Source organism: Cuculus canorus, chromosome 3 (assembly GCF_017976375.1).
Source record: "Cuculus canorus isolate bCucCan1 chromosome 3, bCucCan1.pri, whole genome shotgun sequence".
In the NCBI taxonomy this organism is placed as follows: domain Eukaryota; kingdom Metazoa; phylum Chordata; class Aves; order Cuculiformes; family Cuculidae; genus Cuculus; species Cuculus canorus.
This window is the reverse complement of record NC_071403.1, coordinates 116,001,276-116,018,195: the sequence shown is the minus strand read 5'-3', so window position 1 is coordinate 116,018,195 and position 16,920 is coordinate 116,001,276. Positions and strand designations below refer to the sequence as shown.

At 40.4% G+C, this 16,920-nt stretch overlaps 1 protein-coding gene across 1 annotated transcript; it reads left to right on the top strand.

Annotated features, from left to right (window-relative positions):
* The first annotated feature begins 878 nt into the window (after positions 1-878).
* Positions 879-15,167, top strand: LAPTM4A (lysosomal protein transmembrane 4 alpha). The gene is made up of 7 exons (XM_054063279.1): positions 879-1,037; positions 8,464-8,584; positions 10,802-10,878; positions 10,971-11,093; positions 12,267-12,362; positions 13,763-13,861; positions 14,379-15,167. The coding sequence occupies exons 1-7, from the start codon at positions 939-941 to the stop codon at positions 14,451-14,453; spliced, it is 690 nt and encodes a 229-aa protein (XP_053919254.1). The 5' UTR covers positions 879-938; the 3' UTR covers positions 14,454-15,167.
* The last annotated feature ends 1,753 nt before the right edge of the window (positions 15,168-16,920 follow it).

Below are 16,920 nucleotides of genomic sequence, written 5' to 3'. Positions count from 1 at the left end.
TGATTCTATGATACTCTGTGATTTTATGATTCTGTGAATACGATTCTCTGATTCTGGGATTATATGCCTTTGTGATTCTGTCATTCTATAATTCTATAATTCTATTATTCTATTATTCTGCGATGCTATGATTCTGTGATGGCATGATTGTGAGATTCTACGATTCTATGACTCTGTCATTGTATGATTCCGAGATGCTATGACTCTGTGATTCCACCATTCTATGATTCTGTGATTCTATGACTCTGATTGCAGCATTCTGTGACGCTATGACTCTGTAACTCTAATTCTATGACCCACCCTATGACTCTGATTCTATGATACTCTGTGATTCTATGATTCTGTGACTACGATTCTGAGATTCTATGGTTCTGAGATTCTGAGTCTCTGTGATTCTGTGATTCTATGATTCTATGACTCTAAGATTCTGGGATGCTCTGACTCTGTGACTCTGATTCAAGGATAGGACTCTATGATTCTATGACTCATTCCAGGATTCTGGGATGCTCTAACTCTGTGATTCTATGCCTGTATGATTCTGAGGTTGTACGACTCTCTGTTTCTGTCCCTACTACGCTGTGACTCCACTATTCCATGCCTCTGTCTCTGTGCCTCCATCCCTATGGCTCTCGGACACGGCAGACAGAGGGGCACAGCGACACCACCCCGCCCCCCCACTGGCCCCGCCCCCCCACTGGCCCCGCCCCCCACTGGCCCCGCCCCCTAAAAGCCCCGCCCGCGCCTCCTTGAGAGCGCACGGCCGGTTGCGATTGGTTCTGGGCGCCGCCAATCAGGCGTTGCCGCGGCAACAGGCGGGGTGTCGGCAGGCGATTGGCCGGCGCGGCAGTGACGCCAGAGGGGCGGTGACGCGCGGGGCGGGGCCGGGGCCGGGGCGCAGGGGAAGCGGCAGGAGCGCGAGCGGCCGCGCTGCCTCCGCCATGACGTTCAAGCGCGGCCAGGAGCGCTTCTACAGCGCGCGGTGCTGCGGCTGCTGCCATGTGCGCACCGGTACCATCGTCCTGGGCACCTGGTACATGGTGAGAGCGGGGAGCGGGCTCTCCTTCTCCTCTTCGTCTTTCCTTCTTTCCTTCTCCTACTCCTTCTTTCTCGCCTTCCTTCCTTCTCCCCTCCTTTTTTTTCTCCTTTTTTCCTTCTCCCCTCCTTTTTTCCTTCTTCATTCCCTTCCTTCCTTCCTTCCTTCTTCCCTTCCCTTCCCTTCCCTTCCCTTCCCTTCCCTTCCCTTCCCTTCCCTCTTTTTTCTTCTTCGCCTCCTTCCCTTCCTTCTTTTTTTCTCTTTATCCTCCTTCCCTTCCTTCTCTTTTTCTCTTTATCCTCCTTCCCTTCCTTCTCTTTTTCTCTTTATCCTCCTTCCCTTCCTTCTCTTTTTCTCCTTACCCTCCTTCCCTTCCTTCTTTATTTCTCTTTACCCTCCTTCCCTTCCTTCTTTTTTCCTCTTTCCCTTCCTTCCCTTCCTTCTTTTTCCTCCTTGCCCCGGGTGTTGCTCTCCTTTGGGAGGCAGCTCACATCGTGCTTTGTGCCCTGGGCCCATCTGGGCAGGGACACTGTGTGTTTCCTGGAGTCTCCCAGCATGGAGTCACCCTCTTCCTGCTTGAGGTTTACCTCATGCTTGCCAAAGCCACTTTTCCTTTGACAACCTCCCTTGTTGTGGTTAGAAAAGTAAAATGAAGGGAAAACTCAGGCCATGTTGAGCTCCTTCTCCAAGGACTTGTTACTATTTCCATTTCATTTTCTTAGATGAGATCTGTAGGGTCTTTTATAATAATCAAACATTGCTGAACGTGTCTTTTTTTGGTAAAAGAGGAGACGCTAATGATCTCTTCTTTCTGGTGACCAGGGGCAGGACCGAAGGGGATGGCAGGAAGATGTGCCAGGGGAGGATTAGGTTGGACGTTAGGAAGAGGTTCCTCACGCAGAGGTTGGTAGAGCCCTGGAGCAGCTCCCCAGGGAAGCAGTCATGACGCCAAGCCTGACAAAATTGAAGAAGCATTTGGACAATGCTCTCAGACACCTGGTGTGAACGTTGGCATTGTCCTGTGCAGGGATAGGAGTTGGACTCAGTGATCCCTGTGGGTCCCTTCCAACCCAGGTCATTCTGTGATTCTGTTTGAGGAGACTGGAATCTGGTGTGTGGAAGATAAGATGATAAGGTGGGATTCTCCTGAGCAGCATGTAATCTCTGGTAGGAAGGTGAGGGTCTTCAGCAAGCAGAAGCCACGCTTGTTATGAAGAGCTTTGTGCAAAGGGATGTACCTGGTTATTTGGTACTCTGTCTTCTCAATGCAGTGGTTGAGAAGCCATAGAAACAGGTTTAGTTTCCAAAACACTTCTTGCTTGCTGACTGATGGGTGCTTTTTCTCTGTGAGAGAGCTGTGGTAGTGAAGCTGAAGTACTAAAGATTTAGTATTTAGTGTAAGACTCTAGTTTTCAACTGAAGTAGAAACATAGAAACAAGTGTCAGCAAGTTAAGGCCTGGAGCTTTAACTTCTCTTAGTCCCTGCAAGGGAGAACTTAGTTCCTCTTTTATTTTTTATTGAAGTGATTTCCTTCCTCTTACCCTCGTGGGCAGAAAAATATGGTAATGATTTAAAAACATTGCATCATAGCTTTTCTGTTCTCCTGAAGATGTAACCAAAGCCTGTGTTCTCCTTCACCAGATTGTACAAAGGGAGAGTTCTGCATTCTTACATCTTGATATGAAGAAACCATGCACAGAAACTGCTTTTACAGCAGTAAAAGCTGGAGGCATGGGGATTTAAATTTGGAGAGTTTATAATTCATCTTAAGCAAGTATGGGGAGTTCCTGTATTTATTTTTTTGTACAGGCAATATTAAAACAGCAGGAGAGAGGAATGGAAGAAAAAGCAAGATAGGGGATGGGAGGTGTAACAAAACTCTAGGAAAGGAACTTTTTTTTTCAAAAAGAAATCAGAAAAAATGTCTTGCTGTTCATTGAGTTCTGCTGTTAGTTGATGTAAAATAGAAAAGTAAGGTCCATTGCAGTATGGAACATGAGACTTGTTCTGGAAACCTGAAAAACTGCCAGAAGTCTTGTCCTGTGCTGATGGAAGGAGATAAAAAATGTGTTTCAGGTGCCTCAAATAAAAGCATAAATTGTTAACAGTAAGGAGACACTCATCCTTGTTTTGAAACAAATGCATTGCACTGCCTTCCCTACTTTCATTTCCTGTTGGTCTGAGTATCTAGAAACCCAGGAACTTGGTGGAGGCAGTGGGTAGGGATGTGCTTTCCCAGGCCGCAGACACAGTAGTACTTCCAGTTTCTGCTTCACTTGCTGTGCTTCTATTTCATCTTGTTGCCTGGATGCAGCACTTCTCCCTCCTTTCTGTATCTGTGCAAATATCTGTAATGCTTATGGATGGTGAAAAGTATGCTGATGGCTTCAGAGGTGGAGTGGTGCCTGAAGCAAAGTGTTCCTTTGATCTCTCATAAATTTAAGGGACTCAGGGAAAAGTATAGTTGGATTCAGGGTAGCAGGGTGCATGCAAAGTACTTCATAGCTCCGTTTTTTTGTAAGCTGTATCAAACACTTTGTTAAACTGCACATTGAAAAATGTTTATCCAATCCTTCGCAGCTGTCAGCTGGGAAAAGGTGATAACTCTCTTAAGTCTGATAGCTCTCTGAGCTGAAATAAGGTGTTTCCCTGAAGTCTTAGGTGGTCTTGCCTAATGCTTTAAATTGAAATTCAACTATAATTCGTCCCTTCTGAAAGTAAACTACAGTTCAGACAGTGAAAATTAATGTTTGTCAGCAGAAAGATAAGTTAAAAAGAAAAACTAATTTAACAGTCTACGGTATGTCATCTTGTTTAGACATGCTGTTAATTAACACACCGTTTAAGTACATCACTAACTTGAGTCTTTCAGACTGTAGCTTCTGATAAGTATTTCTAAATCAATTTAATAGTTTATGCCTGTGAGTTCCTGTGGGACAAACAGTAATAACTTTCTGATTTTTTTTTTTTTCTTGTGAGGGAGGTAACCTTTTATTGGAGGAATTCAACAATAGCTTTGTGTTCCTGAAAATCTTGGTCAGCTTGTATTTACTGGATACACTGTGTTCTTGTGCTGTGCAAGCCTGAAGGAATTTGATACCAAACATAAAATGGAGTCTGGTAGCAATCTACTCCAGATGTTTCAGTAAGATAAGAGTTTGGGCAATTTAAGATGTGCATTTTTCTTATGTAACCAATTACACATTTTCCTTGCTTATTTGTATACTCGTAATCGTGTGTCTAATTAACTTGTCTCCTCCCTACAACAGTTCTGTTGCTGTCCTTGTGCACTTCTGCAAGTCTAAAGAGAGCAAGGACATTCTCTTTTAAAATGTCTGCTCTTGGTACTGTGTGATCAAACTGTGTCTTTTGGGCGTGCTTCAGTCCGTGTTCTGATGCCATTTTTGATAAGTAGATAAAACTGTATTTGCAAAAAGATGAGTTAAGAACATTTCTAGCAGACTCGTACTTGAGTTCCAGGACTAATATAGTTTGGTTTAGTTTGCAACACCCACTACTGTTCTGTGTACGAATTAAAAAGAAACCACCTATTCCTAGCTCCATAATTGCCAATGTGTGGCTTTGAAGTTTGTTTCTTCCTGTAAACTTTCTTATTAGGCGCAGCTCTTTCCAGAAACCGGAAATGTGAACACAGCCCTGGCAAAAATCAGATCAGAGTTCAATAAACAGTCTAAAAGTAAGAGCATTGTTTTGGAGGGAGTGGCTTTTTCATTCCTGCAGCAAACTTCAGCAATGGAGTAAAAATGATGCAATTGCTACTGGTTAGCAGGAGGGTCAAGGTGATCTCTGGAGTCTTTTGTTCAGTGAACCCTTCCAGAAATGAAAGAATGTAACTGGTCTCAGTCTAACCTTGACAGTGCTAGATGCTCTGAAATACTGTATTTAAAATTATTCTTTTTCATTTTTTTAATTATTTCAGTGAAATAATAATAATAGAAGTCAATCCCCCATCTTGGTTTGTTTCTTCAGGAACACAATATTTAAGGAAAAATATTGGAAAAGTGAGAGGAAGATGAGAAAGGGTAGTACTGCAAGGCAATTTCCTTCTTCTTTCATACTCATAGAAGGAAATAAGCAAATTATAAGTACGAATTCCTGTTTCTGTCCAAGACTTTTAGTTACTCAGAGTGCTTGGGGAAATGTAGCCTTCATGTTCAGGCCTCCGGAGAGTGAAAGCACTTTCATGATTAGGCATTAAGCGTATACCTTAGAGATAAAGCTCACTAATTAAAAAGCTACTGCTTGCTATAGTCCTAGTCTTTTGAGTTCTGATCAGATGGGGAGCTAATATTTCTGTTACCAGTTTGTAATAGATGCTGACTTTCTATTTTAATACCCACTATTGGATTTCTAATTTTTATATAGCTACACCAAACTTTCATTAAGCTCAGTGGTGTCAATTTTATAGGAGTAAAATATACTTCTTGAACTAATAAAAAACCGAAGTACTTTCATCTTAACAGAACCATCTTTTGAATAAGAATTGGAACATGCATTTTGTGATTGATTTTATTATTAGTTTTACTTCCTAACAAAAAAAGGTGAGGATGGGGACTTGGGATTTCTGAGGTGTTACCTCAGAATGCTGCACTGTCCACTGAGTGCTGGCTCGTCAGGGTTTGGCGGGTGTTCTTGAGGAGTGGTGATTTTAATCTTCAGATTACACTGAAGCTTACCTGTGCTTCAGGTGTGTGGGTATATTCTTTTAAGCTCATGCCTGGTGGGTATATTCTTTTAAGCTCGATAATACCTTGCACTCCAAACTGTTCTCTTGCTGGTAGTCACATTGACTATTAATTTGAGATAAGCCTTTGGTGTGGCCGTTATCAAGCTTCTGTGAAAGAATGGTAGCACTTAAAATATAGGCTCTGGCTTTGTGGTTAAAAGGGACTCTAATCCAGAGTTGTTGGTAACTCTTAATTGAAATCCGTATGTTGAATATGATGAGTTGCTCAGTGTTGTAATGCGGTTCACAAATAGCGGTAATAGAGTACCGGAAGTTTGGGAATGTTAATTGGCAGAGGTTTGAGTTTGTTGTTATTTGGGATTTTTTAAAGTTGGCGTTTTTATTCTGTCTCACTGATCCTAATAGATTGGATTTTGAATTGCTCTTCCCTATTTTCATTGCATGCCGTTTCAGGTTGACAAAATAAATCTTCAATACTTTGAACTGTGCTCAGTAACTAGTGAAATTGCTAAGAATATTTGTATGGTAAATTAGAACCATGGATAGGAGGAAAATTTAGAAAGTGACGAATGTAGGATCACAGACTAACAATTCACAGGCATTCAGGTTCTTCAGTACTTAATTAATTCAAGTGCTGCTTGCTCTTTATCTCGAAGCAGATAGCCTATCATGGCAGTGAAACTCGGTATTGAAGTAATAATGTATTTCGTCCTGAACTTTATCACTGTTTAAGTTAAAGTTATGACTGTGTATAAACAGTAAATGATTTAGCTATAATTGAACATGTCTCCTTGTGTTTTATGAAGTAGAAATCAGTGTTTCAGCTGCCAGAGATCTGAACCTTTTCATAGCTTTTTTTAAAACAAATAGGGCAGAAACTTATTTTGCAAAGTATAGGTTGGTACCCCTGGCTCACTTAGAGAGGAGGAAATAGAAGGCATGAAAATAACATTGAGAGCAGAAAGCCAGAGTAGAGGAGGATGAAACAGAGGTGATGAGAGGGTATAGTATACTATGCTTTTGAACAGGGGCAAAGCAAAATAAAAGTTTTGAACAAGTGGTAGGCGAGAACTTGAGTTTGCCCTGTAGGAAATGTCTTGCAAGGGATGAAAATATGTGCATTTCAAAACTAAACATACTGGTGTCTAAACTTAGTTCTTTACTGCCAGCTGTACTGGTTGTTGTATTTTTGTTTCAAGACATGAAATGGAGGGTAAAGTGGCTGAAAGTAGCTGGAATTTCTATGAAGTTTGTATAATACACGATGGCATGTTAGCATTCCTACAAAACAATCGGCTTGGATTTCACTAAAGGGCCATTTTTAGCAGAAAGATTAGCAAGCTTATCACTACACTATCTCTCAACCTAGCTCTAAACGAAAAAGAACAAAACTCAGCCAAACCCTTTTCTTATTAAAAAAAAAAAAGGCTTGTAGGAACTGTGTGTTTAAAAGCAAAAAAATCCTTTTAAATGTTTGAAAGTTTTTTTCCTTACTGAAAACTTCAGTAATTGTGTGTAGATTTGCCACTATTACTATAATTGACTCCTGGAACCAAGCCAGTAAAAGACGAAATATCTGGCAAATACTCTTAAGTTGTGAGAAACTGCAAAGCAGTTTGCTTTTTTTTTCTTTTGTGGCTGATTGTAAAAGATGCTGCTGGTGGTGGTGACCGTACGGGACGCTGATTGGCAAACGACTGCAGCTTGAAAATACTGTCATGACTTTTTTTAATGCAATCTTTTCTTTGGCCCGTCTTTCCAGATATTAATAACAGAAACTATGCCCCTCTAAGTCTTGAAGAGGTTATAAATGCTCTGAAGGCAATTTTGCAGAGGTTTAAGCTACTTCTGACTTTTTGAGCTGTTATTGTTACTGAAAGCATTTCTGGTACGTACCAAAATGTGGAAAGAGAAGTCCTTTAATGGCATTGTAAGTGCGGAGGAGGACTGGTAAGCGTGTAGCCAATGCTGAATGCATATAGATTTTGCGGTTCAATCACTTGTGAGATTTTTTTTTTTTTTAACTTCACCTATGTTTGTGTAGCCTTTCTGATAAGGACTAGTGAGGTTTTAATAAATCATGTAGGAGGGGGGAGGCAGATGGTTCTCTGCTTCTATTAAAACTAACATGGGAGAAACGAAGAAGCAAGCTACGTTTGAGAATTAGAGCTGTAGTAGAAATTTTCCCTCCTAGCCTCAGCATTTGCTGTGTGATGCATACACACCGTCTTGTACTGCTTGCCCCCCAGCACTGCTTGAAAGTAGGATGCAGTACCTTATTTGTGCATTGAATTAATTCTGCCTTTAAATTTGTTGTAGAAAGCAGAAACTTCTTCCAAATGTTCCTCCTTGTGTCCATTATTGTACCTTTTACTTCCTGGCCTTTGTTAACTGTTTCCAGTTTTTCGATTCACAAATCTACGCATTTATCATGCAACATCAGTTTACTTATGTCATTTGAATACCTACAACCCCTATCCATCCTCTTAAGCACAAAGTTATTTACTTGTGATTCATGAAAACTACCAAGTGTCTGGTGTTTTAGTAGTAGTTTAAATTAGGTTGAAATTTAAGTTGTGTTCTTTGTTTGTTTGTTGTTCTTCAGCACAGGCAAAGCAAAGAATGTATTTCTAACTAAAGTAAAATATTTATTAGTGTGTCCTTAAAAGATCATGGCTGTAGCAGTGTAAATAACCTTTAGGTAACTGTGATCTTTCTCAGGTGGTGAACTTGCTGATGGGCATCTTGTTGACAGTAGAAGTGACTCATCCGAATATAGTGCCAACTATTGATATCCAGTATGAAGTCATCGGAAATTACTATGCTTCTGAGAGGATGGCTGGTAGGTGTTCAACTTTGTGTCTGATTAGAAAATAGAGCATGTAGTGCTGTGGTGTATTTGCGTTACACTAGTGTGTAATGTATGCAGCTTTTAAATATGATTGTCTTTGTCTTGTTTTCTGAATGTCTCTTTAATTATTCTGGGATTGAGGTCTTCTACGAGAATTAAAAAAACCTCCTTATATGGAATATCTTTTTTTTACTTTCTACTACTCTTAAGTATCTTAAACTAAGATTTCTAAAGATTTCGTAGCCTTCTAACGCTTTGACTGTTGAAGTATGTGTGGAGCATCTCTAACTCCCTTTCTCCGTAAACACTTGCTATCCCTGCTGTTCAGTAAAACAAAAAAAAAGTGTCAGTAGAAAACTATTTTTAAAGTGTTTTTTCTTTTCTTCTTTTAATTTTTGGTGATCCTCATGGATTAAGGAAAGAGCTTACAGCTATTGTGTATGAGTTTACTAAGAAGAAAACCATGCCATCTTTCTAAGAAAAATGGAAGAATTTTGATGTTAAGTACTTGAATGAAACCAAAGTATTTATCTAAGTTCTTTGATGTACAGAATGTATCACTAGCAGAATTAAACCTACTTTCCTCTCTGTTACAGATTAAGTGTATGATGTGTACAAGTGTAATGGGTGTCAAACTCGTCTGTAGTGACCAAGTTTCTTAACTGTAGTATGGCATGTAAACTTGGACATATGCTGTGTTTTTCTTGTTTTCAAATGTGCAGAAGTATGTCCAGTGTGGCCCTCCTAATGTGTCTTCTCTCAGTCTGTTGCATTACACTAAAAGTTACGGAGGACCAGGTCCAGTCTGGAGCAGAGATATGTAGTACAGTGCAAATCCAGACTTTGAGAGTTTTGGTTTAGTCTTCGTATTAGTTGTTTATGCCTGAAGTTGAAGATCTATCAGTTCTGACTTGTGACAGTAACTTACGCTTTTTAGTAATGAAATAAGAGTGGGACCAAGGATCAAATACTTAATAAAACCTAGATAATAAGTAAAATTACAGCAGGTATCTGTAAAATGTCATGTGTTCTGTAGCAGATGTTGTACTTAGTGGCCTTAAGCTCATAGGACTGAGGGATATTTCTAAAGGTGCTTTCTCTGCTCTCCAGTGTAAAGTGACCTTCACATTCTTTTACGATTCTTCTTACCCATGTTGGAATATGGGCTAGAGGGTTTTGTGTGCCTGAAGGGATATTACAAATTTGATTGGATATTGTGAGTAACAGTTCCTCAGAAGAAACCCACACTTGGTTGGGTTGATTGCTGCTGAGTACTTCGGGCTCTCTGATCAATGCAGTGCATTTCAGGCATGAGAGGACCTCCTTCTTGATGCCATCTCTGTATGTAGGTATTATCTTCTTCTGAATTGGATATGAAAGTGCTTCTACAGCGTATGGTTCCAAATCAGTTGCAGACTAGAAAGTTAAGATTCTCAGATCATCTGTTTCAGGCAGGGGAACTGCAACAGTTGGGCTTCAGTGTTGCTAAAAACATTAACTTACCACATCTATAGACTCACAAGTAGGTTTCTTTCTCTGTGTTTAAAAATGTAAACCGTGCTTGTTGTAGGAGAACCACTATAATCTAACTTTGGAAGGCAGCTGTGCTTCTGTCATCACTAACTGTGATGCACAAGAAGAATTTTTATCATTCGGTTTCCATGACTATCCTGGATTCTGCTACCATTTGGCTTCTGTTCAGCTGCCTTTTCTTGTAAATAATGGGATACCTTCCACACAGTGATTTCCTGTTTTCCTTAGTGTTACTGAAGGAGCAGTGCTGCTCTCACTGCCAATGACCAAATTATGTAATCAAACCATTTTAAAGTCTAAAGGTTGGTACTGTGCTAGCTTCGCTTAAAATTCTTTCCAGTTGTAACATTAATCACTCACATACTTTTAGCACTGACATATATTGCAAATCAGCATCATTATGTTGCATTGCCATCAAGCTATGTCAGGCTTCTAATTGGTACATCTGAGCTGTATTCAGGCAGAGGGATTTTTCCAAATGCCTGCCGGTTTTCTTGAAGCAGGTCTTTTTCTGTGAGTAGAGATCAGAGTTACTCAATTCTGCTGCCTGTTTGCACAGGTGAAATGGTTTAGAACAGATCATAGGAATGGGTTGGATAGAGCTCAGGTACCTGTCAGCCGCAGTGTGACAATGTCAGGAAATGACTGACGCTTATTGTTTTTCTTTTAATGCAGAAAATGCCTGTGTTCTGTTTGCTATCTCCCTTCTCATGTTCACAATCAGTGCAATGATGGTGTACGGCGCACTTGCTGTAAGTATGTTTACAGTCCGTGGTTTTAAAGTTGCTGCTTGAATTTTTAACTAGATAGCTTACAGGCTGCTGCTTTTTTTTTTTCTTCTTAGCATCGTGTAGGCTGGCTGATCCCATTTTTCTGTTACCAACTCTTTGACTTTGTGCTCAGTTGTCTGGTTGCCATCAGTTCTCTAACCTACTTGCCCAGAATCAAGGATTACCTGGATCAGTTGGTAAGTGTTTGTTCAAATTAAGCTTTGGTTTAATTGGATAAGTGAGTGAGGTGTGGTTCTGTGCATAAGAAAGGAATTCTGACTGCACCAGCCATAGGGGGACCACTGCTATGCTGGTTATGTGATGGAGAGCCTATCAGAGGTGGGAGGGCTGAAAGTGTCAGTGCTCCTTAAAAGGAGAGCCAGGGAGAGAAAATAATGAATTGTGATGGGAGTTGTTGGTCTAAACTGTCTCTGCTACATTTGCACTTGAACCAAAGATGTTCCAAACCCTTTAAGCATATGATTCTGTGGCTACTGCAGATTAAAAATGTGTTGACCCATATTTGTGTGGTGAAGGGGATGACTACTATAGATAAGGATTCATGTGATGGGTCCTGCCAGCGTTTTGGGATGGAATCTGAGATTCTGAGGGTTCCTTTTTACTTTCTATATGTCTCTTCTCATTTTGAAACAATATCTTCTAAAGAGACTGTAGTGGCATTGTCATTAGCGCTGCCTGTGTTTTAAGTGCAAGAAGACTCAGTGGATGGAATACATTTGTCAGTTAATGGGGATCGCAAGCTCTTTGTGGCTGATGTTTAGATCTGTTTGAGCAGATGTTCAGAACAACATCCTTATTAAAATGGAGATAAAATGGATTGGTGTTGGAGGGAGGTTTTGTCACTGTGGTCAGGGAAAGAAGAGTCCAAAATTTGCAGAAGCTCTTTGTTTTGGCTCTTCTGAAGTTTGAGGGCGTTTTTCCTCTGTGCTCTGTGCATGTGTGTTACTGATTGGACTGACAGGAGGTAATAAAGCTAAGTCATTAAAAGTTATCAAGTACAGGACGCTAAGTACAAATGCTGTGCTACAGCTGTTAAAAAGGGAATTTCATGGATATCTGTATTAACTGGGGAAATAACATGGACAGTACAAGGGTTCTGTATACACCACCCTTTTCTGTAGTGACCTGTTCCTGCAGGACAGAGGCAAGATAAATTCTGTGCTTTGTGGGAGGATAAAGAAGAAACTAATGAGAAATGGAACTTTTTGTTTGTAGGGAGCTAGTTTATGCAGGAATTCTTAATTTTCTGTGAAGCTTGGATATAATTGTTACATTTGTGACTGTGCAGTGTTTGTTGCTTATATTCTCCCCTTCCCTCCCTTCCCTGTTTTTTTTTTTTTTTTAACTAGCCGGATTTCCCTTACAAAGATGATCTGCTTGCCTTGGACTCCAGCTGTCTCTTGTTCATTGTTCTGGTGTTCTTTGCCTTATTTATCATTTTAAAGGTAAGTTAAAGCTTAAGCACTTATCTGTTTCAGGAGTTACTATAGTAAAGTGCTGTCAATCTCAGTTAATCCTCAATGCTGAATTGAGAACTCAGCTGGCTTCTTAATGCTGAATTAAGAAATTCTGTGAGCAGAATTGTGAGGATGGTCAATTACAATATGACTGAAGTCTTATATTTTGTGTACTGGTGTCTTCAGCTACCTTGTTTGTATGCAGTGGGGCATGTTTGTGCAGCTCTGCCCCTCCTGAGTAGGAAATAGGAATGCACAGACTTCAAATACCATCTTTTTGCATACGTGGAGATAAATTTAATATTTGTAATTAAGTTTGTAATAAACAAAGGCTGAGTTACTGCATACAAGTTTTGTAAAGTCTCTCACTGTGCCTAACAAGCCAAAGTGCATGTTTTGGACGGAAGATGATGGAAGAAAGAAATGCATAGGTTAACTCAGAGCTGCATCTTTCTAACTACTGAAGGGTGATATTACTGAAGGGTGATATCACTGGTAATATCACCCTTTCTTTTTTTTTTTGAAGATGTAGATACAGAGGCATTCATTTGAATTACAAAAACTTGTGCAGGCGAAGTATATTAGAGAAATGATTTGATCATTGGCCATGATAATATTCCTTTACTGGATTCAGATTGAATTTAAGAAAAAAATGAAGTACAGAAAAAGTATTTTATTAATTTTCTATGCTTTCCCCAAGAGGAATGTGTGACTGGGGGAGTGGAAGCCAAATACTGGAGATAATAGTTTTGTATTGATTGAGAAATTAGGTATCTTGCGTATCACCATGTGCTAACTTGCCAATGAAAAATCCAGAGATTTACATTATGCAGATTAATTAAGAAAAAAAATCTAGTCCTCATCAGAACATATGTATGTCTTTCTGCAGCAGTTAGTGTTGACTTTGAGTCCAGGCTATTTTCCTCTGCTGTCTTCCTTGCTCACCTCAGTTACGTGTTCATGCCCTGCCCTTTGCCCAGGTAGCTGGACAAATGGGAATGCAAACTCAGGGGATGAGTGGGATTGTGCTGTTGGCCTTGTCCTCCTCCTCCTGGCACGTTTGGCCTGAAATCCACAGAAGAAGCATAAGCCAGTGGAGGATTAATTTTGATTAGCAGTGCTGTGGCAGATAGCAGATTAGTTGACTGGATCTGTGAATTTTTTTGTTAAAACCTGTGTGGCTCATACTGAGTCCCTGTGATTGCAAATCTAAATGGGGATCCACAGAGGTATGTGGCTAAATCTGTGAAGTAGCAGCTGTTCCTCAGATACGTGTTAACTAAATTGATTTGTGCTCCTTTTTGTCATATGAATGTAATCCAGCGTCTGATTTCTGAATCAACTAATGCATGTGCGATCTTTAAAAAGAGAAATCTCTCTTCTTTCAGGCATATCTTATTAACTGTGTATGGAACTGCTACAAATACATTCTCAACAGAAATTTGCCAAAGATAGCTGTGTACCCTGCTTTTGAAGCTCCTCCACAGGTAAAACATCTTTTTGAGATAAAAAGAACTGGCATCATTTAATTTCAAAGGAGAAATTCACCATATCCATATATGTTTACAAGCTTTCTAAACAAAGACTGGAAAGATTAAAAAAGTTAAAGCAGCTAATGTTACCGTGGGTTATTATTGGTTATATTTGTATAGTGCATAAAATAGGAGGTTTTATAGAGAAAAGCATTTGAATGTTTTTCTTGTAGTAGAGTGAAGCCTTCTGATTGCACCAGTTAAAGCCTTCCTTGCTGCTTTGCAAAACCAAGAGATGATGGGGTGGCATGAGTGACCTAGGGTTGGGTTCGGCAGGGCAGCAAACTGCTGCTGCACCTTCTTTCACTTCCTCACAAGGTCTCTAGGAGCAGCAGCAAGTTCTTCTTAAAAACGTTTGCCTGCAACACAGGATTCGGTTGCTGATGGGGGATGTAGGGGTTTGTTGTGGGTGTTTTTTTTTCTCTAAACTTTCTGCATTAAACTCTTCAAAATGTCTTTTTTTTCTTTTTAGTATGTTCTGCCAACCTATGAAATGGCAGTGAAGATGCCTGAGAAGGAATCTCCACCTCCCTACGTACCTGCCTGAAGCAATTTTTGTGTTAATTAAACATCTGTACCAGCTTCCTGGGAGTTTTGTCTTTTAATCTTGCAAAACTGCTTAAGTAATAGAAATATTCAGGGCTTTAGGAGCAAACTGTTCTGTTTAAAATACGTTTGATATAAACTTACTAAGCAAAACACATCTGGGAGTGATTTTGTTTGCTTTAATTTTTGTTCTCCTTAATGCTCTTAAACATTTTATTGCCTTAGGGCCTTATACTGCGAGAACTTATGCATGTGACTAACTTGTGGCTTTTAATAATACCAACTGAGCCAACCTATGGTCGAAGTTAGCTACAATTATAAGTGTCTGCAGGATTGTGCCCTTAATTTATATTAATTTTTTTTGTAAAGTAGTTCATAAAGACAATCTGATCATGCAGCAAAATGACAGTTTGCCTTTATCGATTTTTTTTGAGGGGTAGGGGTTTTGAATGTGGTATATACGTGACTTTTTTTACTTTGCACTTTCCTCATACGTTATCTTACCTTTATTGTGGTTTTTTTTTTGGTTATCCTATGTCTCAACACATCTTATTCTTCAGGAAGAAGTGATGGTGGCACAGGAGTTGTCTTACAGTGTGCTGCGAATGCAAGAAAAGATGAATAGAAATGTGGAAGATGGTTGCATGCTTCTAATCTTATATGTATTTTCCTCTTTGTGATAAATGATACTTAAATAAATCTTTTAAGAAACGTTTACCAGTAGTCTGGGTTGATCTGTTTGGGTTTAAAGTGCTTCAGCGTACTGCAGGTAGTCCCACATACACACAGCTTAGTGAAATCTGGCTATCTACAGGTCATTTGGAGGTTGATCTGTGTTCTTCAGCTTAAAGTGCTTCTGTGGGTGGAGAACATGGATTCTATTTAATGTTTAAGGTGTTGTCTTTTAATTGTCTGGTTGCTGGGAAAAATTGTACTGGAGGCTTCTAGCCCTTGGGGCAAATATGACGTGTGATGAGCTCAGGCATTAAGAGCAGGACAGACCCCCAGTATGACTACAACATGATTTACATTGGAAGACATCCCAAGTTGTTGGATGGGTGCCATAACTTCAGACCTGTTCTTCAACAAAACCCCCTCAATCAAAACAAAAACCTACGAATAACTTTCTACTGTTCCTCCTCTGTAGTGAGAGGTAAAAGATAGTTTACTGATCTGCTAATACATCTGAAGAACCAAATGGCTTTCTACTTTGGAAGGTAAAAGGGATCTGGGATTAAATGGGAAAAGGATTGAAATTTCTACACCCTACAGCTTGTTGATTATCCCCATCTATTCAAGTACGTATCTCCTGCCTGTTTCTCTCCCCCCCCCCCAACATGTTTAAAAATGCCCACTGCCGTGACCTTGCTATTAGTAATAGGTTCTTCAGTTTTCTCTTTACCAAAGTTGCTGTGTTTGGGCATCTTTAGCTGTGGTGTAAGAACTGGATCTGTCAGTTCTGGTAGATTCTGGCCCGGATCCATCTTTACTGAAGGAGAACCTGGGTGTGTCACAGAATGAAGATAAAAACCTGCTTCTTCATCAGCTTTCTGACCGAGAGTGGGGACTAAAGCAACCTTAAAGTTCTGAAAATAGGCAGAGAGCTCCGGCCAAGGGTTGGGTGATCATACAGGTGAGCTGCATTTGGCAGCAGTAGGCACTGCATGAAGTTCATGTGTGTGTACACGTCCTTTTGCTTGGAGCTGCAGCCCCCTGTAGGAGATGAAAGCTGTTTTACTCCACTGAACCCATGTCCTGTGGCATTCCTTGGTGTGAAGGTGTTCCATCTTCCCAGATTTTGTCTGCAGGACTAGTGAATGTGTGATGGTGGCTACTTCCACTCTGCAGTCAAGATAATACTTGCTGAAGTGAGGGGAATACCTGCTCGGGATGGTGCTGAGGGTGGGTTGTGAGGCTGTGTGGGGTCTTGTTCTAAATTGAAGCTTATTATTCCTGATGGAGATGAAGGGACAAGGGATGGTCCTGCAGTCCAACTGCAGGTTTGGTAAAGGTGTCTTCTGAAAGACTTCTGGAGATCTTGGTGGATTTGTGCTCTGAATGGTGTGTTCTGTTGAAGCTTCCTGCAGCTTCACACAGGAACAGGCAGGATTTGCAATGCCAAGGAGTAGACAAAATGCCCTCAGTTTGGTTTGACAACCAGGAAAGCCATTTCTTGTTAAAGAAACTCTTCCCATTAAACCTTGCTGCAGCTCCCTGCGGGAACTGGCAGGATTTACAATGCCAGGAACCAGACAGAACATCCCCAATTAGGCTTGATGACCAGGAAAGCAGTTCTCTGTGCCTTAGTGACTGTGCTGTGAGCTTTTTGTCCCATCTTTGCAAACGCTGCCCCAAACATAAAGCCTTGAGGCTCAAGGTTAGTGGACCTGGATCAAATCATTCCAGTGGAGGGAGGAAGAGTGAGTTTTGTGTTTCACCTCATGGGTCTCAGAGGTTTAGATTGTGCC